Genomic DNA, 16,890 nt, shown 5'->3' with positions numbered 1-16,890 from the left:
GCTCATAGTGGTCGTTTGTGTTAGTTTTGAGAATCCATCTCATCATTATTTAAAAATATGTTCGTAATTCAAATTTATCAAAGAAATAGGCTTATACCATCCAATTTCTGAATACAATGTTACGCAATGAATTACACATATATTAAAGATATTAGCATATATCATCCAATAATATCAACTTATAGTACATTATGGCACACTTTCATTTATCACATTGAAAAAAAGTTTTAAATAATCAAATTAAACTACAATAAAATAATATAATGCTATGTTTGGACAGTAAGATTTCATTTCAAATTCTGGATTTGGATGAAATCTATTGTTTGGACGGCATGGAATTTGAAATTATGGAATTTGCCCAAATTCTTATCAAAAGCTTATATTAGTAGAATTTGAAATTCAAGCTATTACCTTGTCATTTGAAATTCTCTTCTCATACATATCCAACTCTATGAGTATCTATATCCCAACTTCACTCATTTATCTCTCCTTTACTAAACCCATACTTTTTCTCTCTCCTCCATCAAACCCTCATTTTTATCTCCTCTATCAAACCCTCTTTACAAAATAGTGATTAGGAATTGAAATACAAACTTTAAATTTCAGATTTCAATTCCATTATTTGATTAGAAATACAAGTTTCCAAACACTATCTAAGTGTATTTAGTGCTTTTAATGTCAATAATAATATTAATATGTCTCAGACGCATCGCGTGCATTTAAGACTATACATTATATAGGATGTTATACCATTGATTGGACCCAAGTGTTCTTAATATGGATGAGGATAGAGGTGGGAATGGGGCGGGCCTGTTCACGGGCTTGAGTAAATGGCGGGACGGCCCGGGCTTGATATTTTAAAAATTTGTCCACGAGTCGGGCTTGTGCTTCCCGCGGACCTGGCCCATGTTTTATGTTTTTTTTTTTGTATTTTTAACAGTTTTAGGATAAAAAAACAAAGGACATGAGAGTTCGGCCCACGCAGGCTCGTGTCGGCGTGGGCCGGAAATAAACTTTCTTGACTGTAACAGGCCCGCGGCCTACGTAGCGGACAACGGACCGGACCTTGAGCGGGCTCGTGTCGGACGGGGCCAGCCCATGCTCACCTCTAGATGAGTCATGAGGATGTACTTAACAAAGGAGAAAAAATTAGTACTTTGATTAGATTTTTTTAATATTTTGGTGAGAACTTCAATTAGAATATGAAAACAAATAAAATTAGATGAAAAGATCCAATCTCAAGGATAGGGCAGCATTTTGTCTGCCCCAAGGTTCATAATTGCAAGCTAAAAACCACTAAAGCTAGTACCACAGGTCTTCCCATTCGACAGGCGAAAGTTGGACTTATTATATTTTTGTCATTTCCATACATCAACCTACACGTACCTATCCACTTACCTCGAACCCCCTTTTATAAATTCCCTCTTTTCATAATCCCTTTTTCAGCTCATCTTCATGCTCCCATTTTCCATTTCCTTATCATCTTTTCTCTCTAACTTTCAATCATCTCTTTTTTTTCTCTCTAAATTTCAATACTCAGATCCCCAAATTAGCTAGCATATCATTCATCCATTTATTCATTCTAGATATTCTCAGTTGATTTTTGTACTTCTTCTATTTGTCTCTTATTTGCTTGATCAAAAGTGTCAAAGAAACAAAAAAATTCCTCTATACCCAGATCAGAATCTTATCCAAAGACGTTTAATTATTTTGGAAAGTGAGCAAAGTAGGTTGTGAAAAAAATGAGTTTAGGTGCAGTTGAAGAGGAAACTAGGGAAATCCGCTTGCCAGCAGATGTAGATTGGCATATGCTTGATAAATCAAGGTTCTTCTTTTTAGGAGCCGCCCTTTTTTCAGGGGTTTCGGCAGCTTTATACCCTGCTATTGTGTTAAAAACACGACAGCAGGTTAATTTGGCTTCGATACCATGTTCGAAGATGGCCTTCCTGATGTTACGTCAGGAAGGCCCTCGTTCATTTTATAGAGGATTTGGAACTTCATTGATGGGAACAATTCCAGCACGTGCTTTATACATGGCTGCACTTGAGGTTACAAAGAGTAGTATAGGGAAAGCAAGTGTTAGGGTTGGATTTTCTGAAGCTTCATCAACCACCATTGCTAATGCTGCTGCTGGTTTGAGTGCATCCATGGCAGCTCAACTTGTGTGGACCCCAGTTGATGTTGTGAGTCAAAGACTTATGGTTCAAGGAAATTTTCCCAAAAGAGGTTTTTCAAGTATACCCACATCAAATTACACAAATGGGGTTGATGCATTTAGGAAAATATTGAGAGTGGATGGAATAAGAGGGTTATATAGGGGATTTGGTATATCTGCTTTAACATATGCACCTTCAAGTGCTGTTTGGTGGGGTTCATACTCTGTGGCATATAGAGTAATGTGGGATGGGATTAGTTGTTACAAATGCAAGTGGAAAAATGATGTTAAAAATTGTGAAAATGGCAAGATTTTGGAGCCAAATCCTTTGTGTATGGTGGGTGTTCAAGGGGTAAGTGCAGCATTGGCTAGTGGAGTTTCAGCTTTGATTACTATGCCATTTGACACCATTAAGACTAGATTGCAAGTGTTGGAAGGAGATCGAAACAGTCGAGGGCGGCCGCCTTCGGTGGCGCAAACGGTTAGAGATTTGGTGAAGGAAGGAGGATTTGCAGCTTGTTACAGAGGGTTGGGGCCAAGGTGGGCTTCAATGTCAATGTCTGCAGCTACAATGGTCACTACCTATGAGTTGCTTAAGAGATTGTCTACTAAACACCAACACCAACTCAATCTCAGTTAATTTTAGTTTAGGATTTTTCAAATCTTTACTTCTTCACTTCTCCTGTTTAATTTTAACAGAGGAAGTGAATAGAAGTTGTAAATATATTAGAATTAAACTATTAGTTTTGCACTTTTGCTAGAGCTAAGTTTGGGTGTACATAGGAAATGCAGCTTATTTTGATACAAATAATCCTCTTTTTTTCCTCATTGTCTTGCACTTTTTTGCACATAATTTGGATACGGATAGGTTTTTTTAAGTTCATAAATTAGTTGGTTTACTTTGGAGAAGATAATGCTATGGTTGTCAGCTTTAATTGTACTTAATTTGGTTAACATCAACTTGAGTTAAAAAATATTGATAATTTGTTGAACTAATTAGACATAATCCGTCAAGTTGCTTTCTTAAATTGAATAAATAGCAATTAGACTGGGTGCATCCAGAAATTGGGAAGTACTGTATCATATGACTAACATGACTTGGTTACTGGCTTCCATCTTTATCAACAAGACATAAGAAAAGATATTTCCAGCTTTTAATAGAACCTTTTGCTTATCATATTAACACTTTCAAAGTATCTACGCTTGGCAATAATGTTACTAATAGGGCCTACGAAAAATGAGAATTAATACAAGTTTAAAATAAAGGGTAATGTTATATGTACCCCTAAGGGCTACATATAAGTATTAAATACATTTTTTTAAATGGAAATAGTTTAAGAATTCAAGACATATTTTCACATCAACTGAGGTAATAAATGCTTGATTCAATATTTCATTTCCATTTTAAGCACCTTATACATAGCCCTAAGGGCTACATATATCATTTTCCTAAAATAAATAGTACATTTTATAGTACTTTATTCGTTCTATAAAGACATATATCTATTGTAAGTTGTAATATTAGTAATCGAGGCAAAGAGAAGAATTAGTGTGAAAGTGCTTTCTTTTTGTATTTCTTTTACAAAACAAGAGAGCATGTAGTTGTGAAAGATTGTGTAATTAAGCGGGTTAATAAGTTGGAGAATATACTGAGAATCAAGGTTGGCCTAGTAAGGGTCGTCTTGAATATTTATGGGGCCTACTATATAATGGAAATTGAGTCTTTTCTTTTTCCTTAATGAGAGAAAAGGACCACAATTTTTCATAAAGAGTAGAGAGAATCAATACTAATTGATGGATCGATTTATTATTGATAATTATGAAAAAGTATTGATGAGAATACTAAAGTTAAAGACATGGAATGTTGAATTCTTGGTGAAAGAGATTGAGGAAAATGATAGGAGATGGCGTGAATCATGGAGTACAAGATGAAGATGTGGAGTGTTTGTCGTTTATACAAAGCATGATATTTTTCAAATTGAGCCCTTTCAAATAAGACCAAAAAAATTGGATTGGGGCCCTGTGCGAAGGGGCTCTTTGCACACCCGCAACTACGACCTTGGGCGGCTGGGCCTAGTGGTTATAAGGTCTTCCTTCCACCCTTGTGACAGAGGTTTAATTCTCACCCCTTGCAAGAATGATCCCCAATTTTCCCCCTTCTTTGCAAGGGAATTCTCTTTACCTTAAAAAAAAAAACAAAATGGTTGGAGAATACTAAATGAAAAAGAAAGTTATAAACCAAATAAGAGCGTCTTCAATTGATATCTAAAATAATACTTGCTAAAGATGCCATGCCATTTTATTTGGACAAGTCTCACAATCACTTTTTTTTTATAATGGAAAAATTAATATGAATAACCTCAATTTTCACCAGTTTTTTTAAAATCCTAACTTCAGGGTGTATCTTCTCAAAATAATTCAAACTATTAATGTTTTACATATTTTAGACCTAAAACAGATTAGTATAGGTAGATACGGGTCGATCATAATCGGGTCAACTTTTATTTGTGTTGAGGTTACGTTCGGGTCGGATTCAATCGGGTACGAGTCCATCATGGGTCCATGAGATTTCGGTTCAATTCAGATCGGTCGGGTTAAATCAGATTTTCAATCTCACAAATAAATAAGACACATATAAGACTAATGAGAGGAGATTAAATAATCAATATATAGTGGCTAAATCATATAAAGTATTTCATGACAATTTTTTCCTTAAATTTGTTTAAAAAGTAACTAATATGACAACTTTTCGGATCGGGTTTGAGTCATCATTGTCATGTCACTTCGGGTCAGGTCATATTCGTGTCTATTTTACTTTCGTGTTTCGATTCTATTTCGGCTCATATCTTCGGGTAAGAACGGGTCTCGAGTCGGGTATTTAGTAGTATTTTCATTTTCAGTTGTTACTATCTTGGTGGGTTCCAAATTATAAAAATGTTGGAAGCTTGTAATAACTCCTTGCCTCCTGAAACAAGTGATTTAATTTCATCATTTTGTATTAATGTATTGCTTTTTATGTTTAGAAAAAGAGAAAATTATATAATTTGAATAAGGGTAAATGGTTAATCGAAAAACCACTTAATCACCCATAAACATCCCTTAATTATGACCCACATAAAAGTATCAATATTTATGTTCATGTTTGCTTCATCTTACCTATAACTCTCCACATAAATATTTGTCGCTTTCCCATAAAGTTTTGGTTTTCACCTTCTTTCCTAAATTCTTGTATAAAAGTAAGGATTTTTTTTTGTCCGAAACTCCCTTTAACTTTCAAGTTTTTGCGAGAAACTACCTTAAAAAAAATTGTTGTCCCAAACTACACTACTTTTACTATTTTATTATTGACAGCTACCTTATGTCGGTTTCTGGCGTTGACTTGTTTTTTCCATTTTTTTAATGTCACATTATATCACTTGATCTCTTCAAACCGTTTATTTAATTTTCCCCACCATAATTTTTCATTTTTTTGTGTGCGCGCGCTCTCTCTATCATATTTATGTGACACTTTGTACCACCAATCCACCATTAAATTACTCTTTTACTTAAACTAAAATCGAAACAATCACCCTACTCAATCACCCTCTCAATAATATCGTCGAATCTCAAGCAATTTCCACAAGGGTAATTTTGTTTTTCCCACAATTTTTAACTGAAAAAACAAAAGTTAATGCCGGAAACCGACATAAGGTAGCCGTTAACAACAAAATTGTAAAAGTAAGGTAGTTTGGGACAACAATTTTTTAAAAAGTAGTTTCCCGCAAAAACTTCAAAGTTAAAAATAGTTTGAGACAAAAAATCCTAAAAGTAAATATAGCAAGTAATTATAAATAGAGAAGAAAATTGATATAAACCAATTTTTTTCTATCCATTAGTTTCTGTGAAGAAGAGAATATGGAACCATTTGAAACTTAAAAGGGTGGAATGAGGAGTCAAATAGATGTTTGTTTGATTCTTGGGTCATAAAAGGAACAGAGACACTTTATGCGAACAGGGACACCTTAATACCTTGTGCAGTTATGCCATCCCTTCATGAATTGGAGGGACAACATGGCACATAGTGTTGAATTGCTGATGAAGTTTAATGAAGTGTTTGAGTACTAGTGTTTAACCACAAACTTAATTAAAACACACTCGTATGGATTGGTCTATAAACCTTTTTATTTACGTGCATAAATGGTTTTTACTTTGGAGATGGAAGTTTGAGTAAGACTTGCGAGAATCTAGTTTACAATAATATTATTATGGACTAAAAGGTCACACGTATAAAAAAACGCAAAATACATAGTGACCCCTATTTAAATATAGTGACTTTTTTTTTTTACATAACAACTTTTTTTGTAGCCTATACTCTAACTCACAATTAAAGAATTTGTTTAGCATACTAATGCTTTTGGCAATGTTAACATATAGTTATTCCTTGTTATAAATATTTTTCACAAAATAAAACCACCTTCATACATTTATCTTTAACTATTCCTTATTTTCAATATATTGACTCTTGTTTAAAACATAGTGACCATCTTTTTTGGAGGCAGTGAACCGGGCACATGTCTAAACCACTTTATTAAAAAAAGGTCGCTATGTCAAAATAGGGGTCACTATGTGTTCTATTTATAATTTTTCACACGCGTGGCCTTTTGGTCCATAATATTTTAGTGAACACCAGGTCAACATAAGACTTTAGTTGGAAGGTATTAAGCCTTATTATCTTATCGTTCATCAATTCCAATATTTGTAAATTACAACTTCAATAATGCATATGTTCCTGTTAATTGTTATTTAAGGATCCCTTTACACAAAAATTGTTGTAGTTAGGGCTGGCAATTCCTGACACGGCTTGATAACACGACACGAATCCGACCTTAAGTCATTGAGAGAAACACGAATATGACATGAACTCAACCCAATTAGTTACATTTATCATATTATGCAACTATTCTACTTTTTATATCAATTTTGATACATTTGGGGGCCAACCCGAAATTGACACGAAATCAAACATGAATCCGACCCACTGACACGAGTTGCTAGTCCTAGTTGTAGTAGATGTTAGTTTTCGTAATAGTTCATAAATGGTAAAAGTAGCTATTGGAGGTTATGAGTTAGGGATGGTAATTGGGCGGGGCGGGTGCAAAGGATGCCCTCCACACCTGCACCCCATAAAATTCCCATCCCCATCCTTGTCCCACCACCCATTACGGTTGAAAATTCCAAAGCCATCCCCGCCCCAGTGAACGTATTTAAAGTTTAGACCCATCCCCGTCCCACCGCCCGGATGGATACCCGCGCCCGCTTCGTACCCCTTCATACGCGCAACTATCTCCCAATAATTACAAACATTCTGCCAGTACTATAGTTGCTTTAATTATCAATAATATAAGTATATAAAATGGATTTTAATAATAAATATTCTAATATATAATATGTTTTTAATAGATAGTAGGGTACGAGATGAAGGATAAGCGGTCTAGGTGCCAGATGGGGATGGGATGGATGGAACAGGACGAACGGAAATGTAGCAGGTATAGCATAAAATTGACACTCGCTCACCACCCATCGCTGGCACGATATTCATCCCTATCCCTGCCCCAGTTGGGCTGTGATGAGGCGGTGGTCCTACTTGACCCGTCCCACTGCCATATCTATTATGAGTAGTTCTCAAACCATCATTTTAAAAAGTTAGCAGTTAGTGTAATTAATTGTTAGTATAGTAAAATATCGAAAAATGAATTACATTCTACCTTTATAAATTGCAGTTAATGTATTTGTTAATAATGATTTTATATTCTTAATTTCTTAAGAACCCAAAAAATAAAATAAAAAGGATTTTCGTCAAAAGGTTTGTTTTGATATGATCGAGCCATCGAGGGGACATAAACCAACGGGCGCGAAAGATTTTTTATTGGCTCATCATCCTCTCTGCTAGAAATACCATGGGCCCTGGCCACTTGGCAGTCACTCCATTTTTCCTTTAGCTATAGGGAAGAGCAGGAACTAATACTCCATGTCCTTTTTCAAAAATTGCATGTCAACTTTCACACTACATATATTCGATGAAACCTATTTTTAATTTTAGGGTGCATTTTTTTTCACCTTAAAATCCATGAACTTATTTGAACTGAATTTCTTAAAGATGATCTTAATTTTTGGATATTGTGTTACACCTAATCAAATCTTATGAAACCTAATATGAACTGATTCGACTTGAAATTTATGTTTTAAGGTGAAGAGAACACATTATTAGTTGGTTCTAGAAGTCTAGAACTATCAGCCTCAAGAGTTTATCAAGATGGCTCACTTCGACCACACCTTCCTTAAGTCAGGCACGACCAGTACCTATGTTACCAAAATTTGCCAGCCGACTGTTGAGACTGAATTCTATCTTCATGGATTTTTTGAGAGATTTGTTTATGCATAAATAAATTTATTTATTTTCCTGCCGTGTATTGGAGTCTCTATCTAGATCATTTTGTGTTTGATGACGCAAGTTCAAACAAGAATATAAGGTATTTAAGACATAAGGTTCGAAAAGAAAGAAATGCCTGAATCATTGGGAATATCTCCTCAACAATCGCTCAGGTTCAAGATCTTGTTCTCATCTGTGTTAGTTGGTGGATTAAAGGTTGGGGGAAAGACTTTTCCTATAGCCCTGCTGACATTCGGAATCTGCATGGCCTCCAATGGTGCCCTTCTGTCTCTTCGAATGGCCCAAACCTTCAATTTGGCCCCTCCCATGTGGCTACCCTTTCATGTTGATTCAATTAAATGGAATATCGACACTTCTCTTAATCCTCTCATCTTCAAATATGCAATAGACGTGTCCTTCTAGATAATTCTATTCAAATGTCTATTCTCTAGCCCCATTCCTCTTATGGAAATAAACCATGTTGAGGTCCTCGCTATTCATCAAGCCATCAAGATTTTCCTAGCATGTGCACAATGCAGTCATTGGAAGCTCGTAATTGAATCAGCCTAAATCAATGTGGTAAGGTGGTGCAATGGTGAAAGTTGCATCCCTTGGAATCTGAATTTCATCATCAACTTCATTTAAAATGCAATGTCTATAGGTCAAGGGATCAATATTATTCACAAAAGTCGAGCCACAAACGTTGTTGCTGATGCCCTTGCCAAACAAGGGCTCCATCACCAAGATGAATTCATTGCTTGGTTTTAGATTAGATCTTGTTACTACCATTTTTGCATCTTAGTTAGCATTTATTAAGATTCATTGAATCAGACCCTAAAGGGTGTGATAGTCATGCAAAATGACGGCCCAATTATGCCAAAAAAAGCCCATGATGAATAGTCAACAAAAATCAATAGTTAGCAATTTATAAAGGAAGGCCCAACTCTGAGAAATAATCAAGAGATAGCAGTTGAAGATGAAGATTAAGCAATGCCAAAAATGAAGACGTGGATGGAAGCTAATCTGATCACAAGGGCACGCAAGAACGTGGGCAAAGGACGTGATCATCATGGCGCCAGAAGATGGCAGTTGTGATTTGAATCATAAATGATTCAAAACACTTCCCTCCAAAAAGCAAGGAAGTTATACACGCCTTGGTATTATTATAAATACAAGAAGGAATATCAGAAGAAAAACAACAAACACACATACAACAGACGTGCAATTTACTTTCTACTAGCGTAGCATTTCCTCGCTTAGCCAGCCCCCTTCTGGGTTATAGTTAGCCAATAGTTTAGAACTAGGACATGTATTAAGTTCCAGGGTTTGTTCAATCTCCAATTCGAGTCGAGATCCATGGAGGTATTCATCTTCATGTTTATCCTTTAATTGTCCAGCCTGGTTTATCCATATATGTGTTATAGAATCTTTCTAGAAGTTTATGCTATAAGTGGGAATATTCAGCTTTAATTAATAGATTAATTATTACACTGATTGTTGTACTCATCGCCTGAATTTATTCGGCGTTATAGTTTGATTACATTAAGCTATAGCAATGTACGTTAGCAAGGTTTTATCAAATTAAAACTGGTACCCCCCAAGGACTAAGACTCCCGTGACATTCAGTATCTAACTATTGGGTGTGCATTGACTCCAACTAATTTGCACTAACAAGTTTTTTGGCGACCACAGTGGGAGGAAAAAAATTCATAATCCAATTGTGAAATTTTCCTTGTTAAATTTTAAAACTAGCTTTTAATTAAAAATATTTTATTTTTCCTACTTGTCTGTTGATTTTAAATGCCGAGTACACGTTCCCGAAGAAATAGAGGTCCTAGAATTGATCCAAACTCCCAAAATATGGAAGAGATTAATACATTACATTCAGAGTCTAGGGTGCCTGTGGACGAAAATGAACCAATTCATAATGTCTCAGGAGAGTCACAAGGAGAAACTCCCCAAAGGAACAGTTCATCTCCAGGTAGTACTGGCCGAGAATTCGTGCACCGTTTGTATGGCAAGTTCACTGAAGTAGTGAAATAATTATTATTGGAAGCCAGAGATAGTCAAAGGCAACAATTTGATTCCAACTATAGAACTTTAGCCCATGAGTCAGCCGGAGTCTTCACAGACATCCTTCAAAGGATAAGTGAAGAGAATAGAGGCATTAACTCTAGGCAGATAGACTGTATACTCGTAGATATAAATGACACTATGAGTGTGACCTTCAGGGCAATGTCAACGTCTCTTGCTACTGAAGTAGTGACTCGCTTGGAACCGTTAGTTGAAAAACACTACCAATTAAACGAGAGGTTACTTAAGGCTTTAGAAGAAATTCCATTGAATAGAACAGATCTCTAAACTTTATACTGCTTTCGTTAATGTGATTGATTTAATCGAGTGTGAATCAATTTGTTTTGTGAATGGTTTGATTGTAACTCTCCTTGCTGAATTCAATGAAATGAAATAAAGTCAAACTTATAAAAAAAAAGACATAAGGTTCGGAAAGATAACACACTCTTTTAATAAGGAAACATAACTTTTAAGCGACCGTTTGATACCAATAGGGAAAAGGGAATGTAATTAAGAAAGGGATAGAGGGAGAAAGGAAAGCAAAACCCTTAGATTTGAAGGGTTGTTTGGTTGGTACAATGCCATTACTATTTTTTTTCCTCTTCTTACCATTCTTCCACCATAACACCACCATTGTTCCCTCTAGTGATGTTATTATGTTCTCGTACCACCTCTGTCCACCCTAGTAACGCTGTCGCGTCATGTCCATAAACCTCTCCTTCGTGTCTGCCATTAACCGTCACCTTCTACCCCTCCGTTTCCCATAGCACTTCTCCCCTTCCCTTTCCTTACGCGCGCCTTCTCCCCGCTCTCCTTCCCTACTCGCGCCTTCTTCCTCTTCCCTTCCATGCATCATGGCCTTCTCCCCCTCCTCTTCCCTAAATCATGGCCTTTCCCCCCTCACCTTCCCGCGTCGTCACCTTCCCCCCTCCCCCTTCCCTTCCAGTTCCCACCGTTGCCAGCTGCGTCACTTTTCCTTCTTTCTTTTAGGGTTTGTGCCTTGTGGGTGAGTGGTGGTTTAGGGGTCGATAGTGGTGGCTATTTCTTGGTGGTTGGTAGCTCAGCCGGGGTGTCTTTGAATGGAGGGGTCAGGTTGTGGTGGCTAGTTTAGGTTACAACGTTGGGCTGCGATGGTCGGATAGGCAGGTGGTAGTGGTTTGGTGTTCATTGGATGGTTGAGTCAAGTGGTGTTAGATGGTCAACAGTGAGTCACAGCAATGTTAAGTGAAACCCTAGGGGGCGAAGGAATAAAAGTAGAGGATTTTGGAGGTAAGCTAAGGACGGATAGGGTAAAGGGTACCATTGAACTGAGCAAACAAACAACAAGTAAGGGAATTAACAGTTTTTCACCAAGTACCCCATGTTTTCACGAGGTATCCCCCAACTTTTCGAAATAACATGTGGTACCCCTAAATTTCATAATAATACACCAAAAACCATTAATGATAATGCGTTAGCCGTCATTAGTCATTAACACTGATTTCTATTTTAAATCCTAATTAACCTAATCCTAACCCCTACCTCTAACCCTATCCCTAACCCTAACCTAACCATCCCTCCTCCACCCTCCCACCACCCATGCAGCCTCCCCCACCCAGCCCCCCTCCTCCGCTCATCCCCGCCTTCTATGGTCAAGTCTCAGTTAACACTGCTTTTGTGACCATTTAAGGACCCCTCCGCAGCCCCCTCCCTTACCCCAACCCCATCCCCAACTGCCACCCCCGCGCCCCTAACCCCTGCAACCCAACCCCATTTCAGTTTAACAAGGACCCCCTATGCGGCAAAAATTGAAGGAGGAGGGAGCGGAATTCGACAGGGATTAGGGGAGGGGGGATTCGATGGGTGTTAGGGGAGGGGGGATTCGATGGGTGTTAGGGAGGGGGGGTTTCGACGGGGGGTTAGAGGGGGGGGGGACATCTCGAGATGGACAAAGATGTTTTTTAAAGATAAAAAGAAGTTGCAAGAATTAAGAAAACAAATAACAACAATTTTTTTAAAATCATAAAGTCCAAAAATAGTAAAAGGACGTAGTTTAAAGGAGGGTACATCATCCTCTACATTCCTATTTGTGCAACCAAACGGCTCCTAATTAAATACAAAATGCTTTTTGTCGAAAAGTATTTGAACTTTTGTGAGCTAGTACCTTAATTAATTTGTTTTTATCAAATACTCCCTCTATTTTTTTTTTATCTTTCTCACTATCCCGTGCACATCTCCCAATGCTCATCTTTGAATTTAAATATCTTTCATTATATATTAGTAAAAATTATAATAATTGAATATTAATAATGTACTAATTAAGACGAATCAAACAAGACCCCACGTGACTATATTTTTTCTTTTATATTGAAAAAAATTGAGAAGATTCTCTCTAAGTATGAATAGTGTCAAGATTCTAAGTGAGAACGATAAAAAAAACAGAGGGAGTACTACCTTAAAATTTATATATAATTAAGTTTCAATACCTTCTTCCCCCACTACGCTGAAAAACACAAATTTTAGGGATTTTATTTTTTCCTTGATTTGTTTGTGCATATTTTCTAACTCTTTTTTCAATTTATGTCACTTATGCTCTTTCTTTTTCTGTTATTTTTCTTTCATCTCTTCGTTCTTTTTCTTCGAATTACTAGATTTTTGTTTCCAGTTGGTTCTTAAAAGCACTAGAATTTTTCGCACGCGATAATGCGTGCTTGAATTTTTTTCGAAATAGAAACTCGATTTTCTTCGGCATAAGACTCAAAATTTGAACATTAGACATACAAAGTATAATTGTTTTTAGTTGCAAAATTTGATTGGTTTAGTTTCCGGCACTTAAGTCTCTCACCATTCTTTTTTTTTTTTTTTTTTACTTTTCAAAGTTGAATTTTATGAACAAAATAGAAATTTTATTGAATTTATTTATGATTTCTGATATTATAATTTTTAGTTGATTTTGAATTAAGTATAGTTATTCATAAATTGTAAAGAAAGTGGACACTTTGATTCAAGTCAATTTTTCATAGGTTGTAGTTTGTAAGTGAATTTTTAAGTTTCTATAAAGTTTCCTCATTTTAGTGTTTTGCATAATGTAAATTATGCAATTGTATGATTTAGTTGACTTGTGAGTGATTGTTATAATTATATTGTTGGTATTTTTGTTTGATGCCCCTTTGATTTGTAAGTGAATTTGTAATTTAGAATGGGAAGGGGGCAAAATAGGCATTTCAAAAGAGGACACCATTGCTCCACCCTTCCCTTATATAATAGAGATTAATGGAAAAACATAATGATTAAATTGGTCGTGATACATTTGATATACTCTGGAATTATGGCTATGATTGATACAATTAGTTGAAATTCTTTTAGACTGAATAAGTCTGAACTGAACTAGTCTGAACTGAACTAATCCGAACTGAACCGAACTGATCTGGTCTGAATTGAGTATTATAAATAATTACAAGTAGATTAATATTTTTATCATCATTGATAATGATAATAATTAATAATATTAATGATAATGATAATAATAATAATAATAATAATAATAATAATAATTATAATAATAATAATATCAATACTAATACTAATAATATGCATAACAATAATATTCTTATGAATTGAGTAATATTAATAATAACAAGTAGAATAATAATGATATGAAGTAATAATATTATTAATATAATATGTTTTTCAAAGATTGCTATTCGCAAGTCAATATATACAAAACCAATAGCATGTTTCAAGGCTTATGTTGTAGAATAGTAACAATAACATGCATGACTCCTAATTCTAAGCAACAAAATATTGACTTGCCTAATTTACAAAATACATATCTATATTTACATATATTTGACTACTCCTATAGTTGACATATATTTTTAAAAAAATATTGCTACAATCAAGGAAGACTTGCTACAATCAGGAAACCTTGAATAATATCTTCAAACAAAAATCCCACTTTTTATTGATGAATTTGGGATATTACCAGAATATGCTATTATATTGCTTGAAAATCACACTTCCTTCCGGTGCTATTACTTCTTCTCTCCCATGATATTCTAGGTTTTTTTTATGTCTCCTAAAAATAACAACTTATATATATATATATATATATATATATATATATATATAATAATAATATATATATATATATATATATTAATATATATAATATATAATATATATATATATATATATTATATATATACAAGTTATTTGGGAATTAAGCAGTGGCTTCTACAAATTTTTTCCTCCACGTCAATTTATAATTCCTCCTTCTCTCCCATTATATTTAACTTTATGACTGAGTTTTTTGCTTCTTATTTTTTTAAAAAAAAGTATGATTTTTTTTTAATCATTTTACAGATTCTCCCATTTGCCACTAAGTTCATAATTATCACCAGTTATTCAACGCCTGAAATGAAAGTTTGTGATTTATCTCAGAAATTACAAGTATTACCTAATTGTGTTCCTCCTTATTTATCCCCTCCCCTTCTGATTTTTTCAGATTGTGTATTAAGCTAGTTGATATTAAGCTGCTTTTTCTTAATTATATCAGAAAGTAGGCTGATTTTTCTATATTTATCAAGTGTTATTACTGGGTAAGTAATGTAATTTGACATGTTCGCGTTGGTGTTAACTGCTGTAATTAGCATGTTGTTGTATGTAGAATCTGGGTAAAATATGAAGGATTAGAATGATATCGACATGTATTTGTGTGACAGAGATGCCCTCTATGTGTTTAGAACTTTTAATCCATTTTCAACTATTTCATAATTTTAAACTTTCATACCTAACTGAAGAATAGTCACCACTCAGACATTCACCATAGTAATTAGAATCTTTCATTTACATAAAAGAAAAAAAACAAGCTGAGTATGTATTGCTTGTCCGTTGTCATGTTATTGAAAGCGAAAAGCTTTCATTTACGTCGGCTAAAATAAAAAAAAAAATTCTATAGCATAACTCATTTTTATCAACAAGAAGCGGTTTGAATGGGTATTCACAACATAAACAATGTGTTCATAATATAAATATTAAATAAACATTAAATTTAACCAAAATTTATCTATCATAAAAAGATTATAATGCATTGTGTTAATAATATAAACATTGATTTTAACCATGAAACAATATCTTCTATAATCTCTACAGCTACTTTTACACTTATCGCTATTACATGTTTATTGCTATTACATGTTTCCACTTATGAGTTTTTTTTTTTTTTTTTTTTTTTGGTGAAAAGAGAGAGGAACACCTCTAAAAAACATAAATAACAAAAAAGCAAAAGAACAAGAACACTACAGTACATCACACCAACCTACAAACAAAACAAACAAAGCAACTACTCTAACAAACTAGCCAGTGACTCCTACATCCCATCAGCAGCAGCAGGAACCATACGAGCTAAGGCCAAACCACCCAAATCCTCCAATAAAACAGCACGAAGATCCCTCGGGACCGCCTCAAAAATGACCAACTTCTGAGCACAAGACACCCCATAGTTTGCGAGCCAGTCAGCAGCTCGATTAGCCTCTCTATAACAATGTGACACACGCACCTCCCACTCACCGCGATCTACCAAAGCCTTACATCTCCTAACCAGATGAATAAATGGCGAAGGAGTTGAAAGATCTGAGCACAACCACTTAACCACTACTTCAGAATCCACCGATAATAACACCTTGCGATGACCACCATTCCACGCAATAGCCAGCCCCCTTAACACCCCCAACAACTCAGCACAGGTACAAGAGCACACTCCACAGTTCACCGCAAAAGCCTCAAACAACTCCCCCCTACTACCCCGAATGATTCCTCCAGCTCCTGCCTTCCCCGGATTCCCTTTAGCCGCTCCATCCGTGTTTAAACGGACCCATCCCTCCGGGGGATAATTCCAGCGTATAAACCGCTCCACGCGAGGTTGGATGATTCCATTGTGCTGAATGTCAAGTTTTGTGGCACGCAAGAATTCTCCCACCTTCGCAAAGATGAAAGCAACTTGATCCAAGGGGACCTTCGCCTCTCTTGAGAAACACCGCTCGTTACGCCACTTCCATAGCCACCAGAGAGTCACAGCAAAAATGGAAGGCCACTCCGTAACTTTCCAGTTTGTTTTTTCCTCTAAATTTCGTTCTATCCACCGATCAACATCCGGTTCTTGCATGAGGTGGTTTACATCCCACCCTAGGCTATACCATACGATTCGCGCAGCAGGACACCCACGCAGAATGTGGTTAGTGTTCTCTTCTCCTTCACCGCACACATAACATCG

General features: G+C 35.7%; 1 protein-coding gene across 1 annotated transcript; it reads left to right on the top strand.

Moving 5' to 3' along the window:
- Positions 1-1,428: 1,428 nt before the first annotated feature.
- Positions 1,429-2,983, top strand: LOC104886587 (uncharacterized). Its single transcript, XM_010671046.4, has one exon. It carries the CDS (start codon positions 1,743-1,745, stop codon positions 2,793-2,795), a length of 1,053 nt encoding a protein of 350 aa, XP_010669348.2. The 5' UTR covers positions 1,429-1,742; the 3' UTR covers positions 2,796-2,983.
- Positions 2,984-16,890: the final 13,907 nt, after the last annotated feature.

This window comes from Beta vulgaris, chromosome 2 (genome assembly GCF_026745355.1).
Source record: "Beta vulgaris subsp. vulgaris cultivar EL10 chromosome 2, EL10.2, whole genome shotgun sequence".
NCBI classification, from domain to species: domain Eukaryota; kingdom Viridiplantae; phylum Streptophyta; class Magnoliopsida; order Caryophyllales; family Amaranthaceae; genus Beta; species Beta vulgaris.
This window is presented reverse-complemented; position numbering and strand designations above follow the sequence as displayed.

What these genes read in the sequence shown, in the direction of transcription:
- LOC104886587 (XM_010671046.4), top strand. Translation starts at nt 1,743, where the DNA reads ATGAGTTTAGGTGCAGTTGAAGAGGAAACTAGGGAAATCCGCTTGCCA.